Genomic DNA, 3,628 nt, shown 5'->3' with positions numbered 1-3,628 from the left:
TTTTACGAATGATGCTTCCGCTGATTTTATGATACTACTTTGTAGCTATGTTTTACAATGATTGAACAAAAGAGGTCTTTACATTACTTTTGGAAACCCATTTTGATATTATATTCTATTTGAAAATGAAAAATTATGTTGAAAATGTTATAAAAGAAAACCTTCAAGCACACATGAATAAACTTTAAAGGCTTATGTTTGATTATGTGTACGAACTACGAAATATGTATTAGACATTTTTAGGATTAAACTTATTATATTTGTAGTTAAAATTGTAAAACTACAATTCTTGTTTATTATATTTTTCTGCATTTTTGGCAGAAAAAAATGGATTTCTTTTGACTTTTTTTTTTCAGTTTTTATTTATCTATTAAATTGACATTTTACTAACAGACTACTGATGTTTACGTCACTAAATTAAGCAATAATTCGGTTTGGCAATCCGTCACGAACAAGTTCCGTTCATAATCCGTCGCAAATCAGAAAAATCAATCAAAAAATCATTATTGGAAAAATCAGACTGTCGGAATTCCTTTGGCAATTACCGACGGAAAATGGCTCTCTTTGACAAGTTTTCAGAATAGACACATTAGAATGGAAAACAAAAGTAATAAAACAAATACGAAAGGAAAAACCCAGTTTTGACCTCGTTGGAAAACGAATATGGTGTAACTGTGGAATTAAGTGTATCATGTTTTGATTAGTATTGTGGCTTGTAGCATTCAGGAGCCATCTTTCCACCAAATCGTTTGTAATCTGTGCAGTAGTTATAGATCATGTAATTATCTTGAACCCACTTCATCTTCCCCAACTGATCCCAATTCAATTGCTTGTAAACACGTGATGTCCACCAGTTAAACGGAGTAGGAACTGCACACTTGATAATGCTCAGAGGTCCCTCCCATTTACAAGCTCTTGCATTGAATTTCTTCAAACCAGCCATGAAAGGTGCACAACTCCAGTCAATTTTGACTAATCCACCTCTCGTTGCCCAGTTATCAGCATTCCACAAACTCGAATACACCTGCATCCCTTGTTGGTTTGGGAACCCAATTCCTTCACTTTTGTAGTTTCTGAAAACCCTAATCGGTATACTATCAACAAACCACCTGCATTCATTTCCATAATCTAACCTTTTAGTAACTGTTAATCTTTAAACTAAACATTTAATGTTCTTTGAGTAGAAAATGTGTTAAACTTACACAACAGCGGTTGGGTTCCAGTGAATGGTGTAATTGTGGTAATCAGCAGTTGGGTCGAACCATAATTTAAACTGTTGTTCTCTATTGCCTTTTCCTTGGGTAAAGATGTTTGTGTGCATGGTGTAAGGTTGTCCTGATGAGTTTCCTAAGAACTCAAAATCGATCTCATCATGATAGTTTCCAGTAGAGGAAAGCTGAAATGATTTCACATAAAAGTGTTAGCTATCCGTTTTCAGCTTGAGAAGGATTCACATGAGACCATTATGTCTATAGCTAATGTGGGACTCTAACACGTATATTGAACTCCTGAGATGATACACTCCAGATTTTTACCATGTTAGATAGGTGGACTTGAAAATTTTGTAGTCGAAAGAGCCCTTAATTAAGGAGAGAGGAAACTCCATCGTATATATATACATAGAAGAGACTGTGTGTAGGAGATGTATTGCACTTACATAATATGCAGTGACAGTTCCTGCAGAGTTCCCTGGAACCAACTTAATTAGCATTTCAATGCTTCCAAAAAGGAATGAGTTGTATGATTGAATACCAGATCCTGTAGATCATTACTCATTGTTAACATGATGCTGCATCAAAGTTATAATCCATGTTTGACTTTTGAAAGTTAAATAAAAGTTAGAATCTATACCTGCACTTTTATCAAGAAGCAGATTAAGATTATCACCATTGCCATAAATGTATGAATGCTTGGCACCCCAGTTGAAGTACACATCCCTGTAAAAGTTTCCATGGACAACACATGATTGGAAGGCGATTACTGAGATAAATGCAACTGCAACCAAACCATGGAAGCTTCTCATCTTAAGAGATTCAGAAAGTATTCTTCTTAATTTGCTTTTTTTTTTTTTATGAGTAGTTTGCACTGAGGATGCTCTTTTCATTGTTTTCCACATCTTATATATAGCCTTTGTTTAGCATTTTCTTTCCATGTTGACTCTTGCCCATTATTTGTTTTTAAAAGACATTTCGAATTTCTTGACCTTGTCATGTATTTGACATTCATTAGAGGCATTAATAACTAATTTTTTCTCTCATCTTTGAAAATGAAATTTATATTATCTTAAATGACGAATTGTTTTGGAAACAATTTTCCTACATATAATAAGTCCCGTTTCGGTGCATCTAATGGGCGTAACACTGGCATGCAGTAAAAAACAAAATTGAAACAAAAAAAATGTAACAAAAAAATGAGCCATTCAGACTGTTAGTTTTGAAAAAAAAAACGAAATTTTAGAGTTGGGTTCGGTTTTATTTTAAACCGAAAATAAAAAGTGAACCGAATCATATTCATAACATATAAGGTTCTTATGTGATTAAATATCTAAGGCCGTGTCAATTTTCAGCAACATTTTGATCATTTATGTTGTAGATTAAATAAATATATTTTTGCTATTATACTTGATGCGATGCTGCATTTTAGAGAGTGTGATTGCTACCAAAAAAAAAAAAAAAAAAAAAACACTTGTGGGGAGGGGGTTCTGGTTTCAGGGGAAATCAACGTGCATAGGACTAAAGATATGAACTTTATAATTACACAGCTGTTAGGGGGAAAAGGTTTCTAGTATTCCTTGGTGGATAGCTAGACGTGCTACCCTCAAGAGTCAAGACACCTACCAATATAATTGGTTGTTATAGGAGGTTGTTTTTCTTCAAATTCTAATATACTTGTAGGTTAAAAACATGTCATATATATATATATATATATATATATATATATATATACACATTAGTAGGATACCCGCGCGATGCCAGATAGTTACTTTTGGTGGATAGTTTTCATGCGACGATTAGTTTCTTTTTCATTTCCGATAGTTCATTTCAGCCTTTTGTCGGATATTTTTGTGCCATGTGGTTCATTTATTGCTTTGATTTTTATTTCACGTTGCGGCGGCTAATAATTATTGTTTTTGTGATTAGTTTGTTTCCGGAATATGTTTTTTTTTTGCTGCAATTAGGTAAGAAATTTCAAGTAATTTAAATAAAAAATTTACAATAAAGTCCCAATATATTGATATAGTGTTTGAAAAATTCTCAAATTTAATTTTATTTATACAAAAGCACAAAACACCAGTTAACTGAACGGTTAACCTTTTTTTTTACTATTAAACTATTTTTACCTGGTTATCTTAGAAAAGTAAAGGGTAGTCGGGTCGGGTTGGCTGAGTTGAAATCTAAAAGACAATAATGTTGTGCCATTTTAGAAAATAACTTAAGTATGGGGGCGTAAAGTATAAAGTGTAAAAAAAAATCAGTTTGTTGAGTTTGTTTATCATGCATGGGAGGTACATTAGCAATACAAGCAAGATGGGAGTTTTTGAAAAAGGAGACGTATACAAATTGTTTGTAATTGTATTATGATTCTAATTATGTGAGCTTGAACGCGAGTTAAAGTTACGTGAATAATT

At 32.8% G+C, this 3,628-nt stretch overlaps 1 protein-coding gene across 1 annotated transcript; it reads right to left on the bottom strand.

Annotated features, from left to right (window-relative positions):
* Positions 1-479: 479 nt before the first annotated feature.
* LOC145071164 (putative xyloglucan endotransglucosylase/hydrolase protein 26) lies at positions 480-2,104 on the bottom strand. Its single transcript, XM_079018079.1, has 4 exons — positions 1,852-2,104; positions 1,658-1,758; positions 1,203-1,396; positions 480-1,109 (listed from the first exon to the last, which is right to left on the bottom strand). The coding sequence occupies exons 1-4, from the start codon at positions 2,102-2,104 to the stop codon at positions 701-703; spliced, it is 957 nt and encodes a 318-aa protein (XP_078874205.1). The 3' UTR covers positions 480-700.
* Positions 2,105-3,628: the final 1,524 nt, after the last annotated feature.

The sequence above is a fragment of the Lactuca serriola genome, chromosome 8 (genome assembly GCF_051521515.1).
Source record: "Lactuca serriola cultivar US96UC23 chromosome 8, Lser_US96UC23_V15, whole genome shotgun sequence".
Lineage (NCBI taxonomy): Eukaryota > Viridiplantae > Streptophyta > Magnoliopsida > Asterales > Asteraceae > Lactuca > Lactuca serriola.
Note: the sequence above shows the minus strand (reverse complement) of the source record. Positions and strands in the feature narration are given on the sequence as shown.

What these genes read in the sequence shown, in the direction of transcription:
- LOC145071164 (XM_079018079.1), bottom strand. Translation starts at nt 2,104, where the DNA reads ATGAAAAGAGCATCCTCAGTGCAAACTACTCATAAAAAAAAAAAAAGC. An exon ending in GCTTCTTGATAAAAGTGCAG is followed by an intron (nt 1,759 to 1,851) that starts GTATAGATTCTA and finishes AATGATCTACAG; the next exon opens with GATCTGGTATTCAATCATAC. An exon ending in GAACTGTCACTGCATATTAT is followed by an intron (nt 1,397 to 1,657) that starts GTAAGTGCAATA and finishes AAATCATTTCAG; the next exon opens with CTTTCCTCTACTGGAAACTA.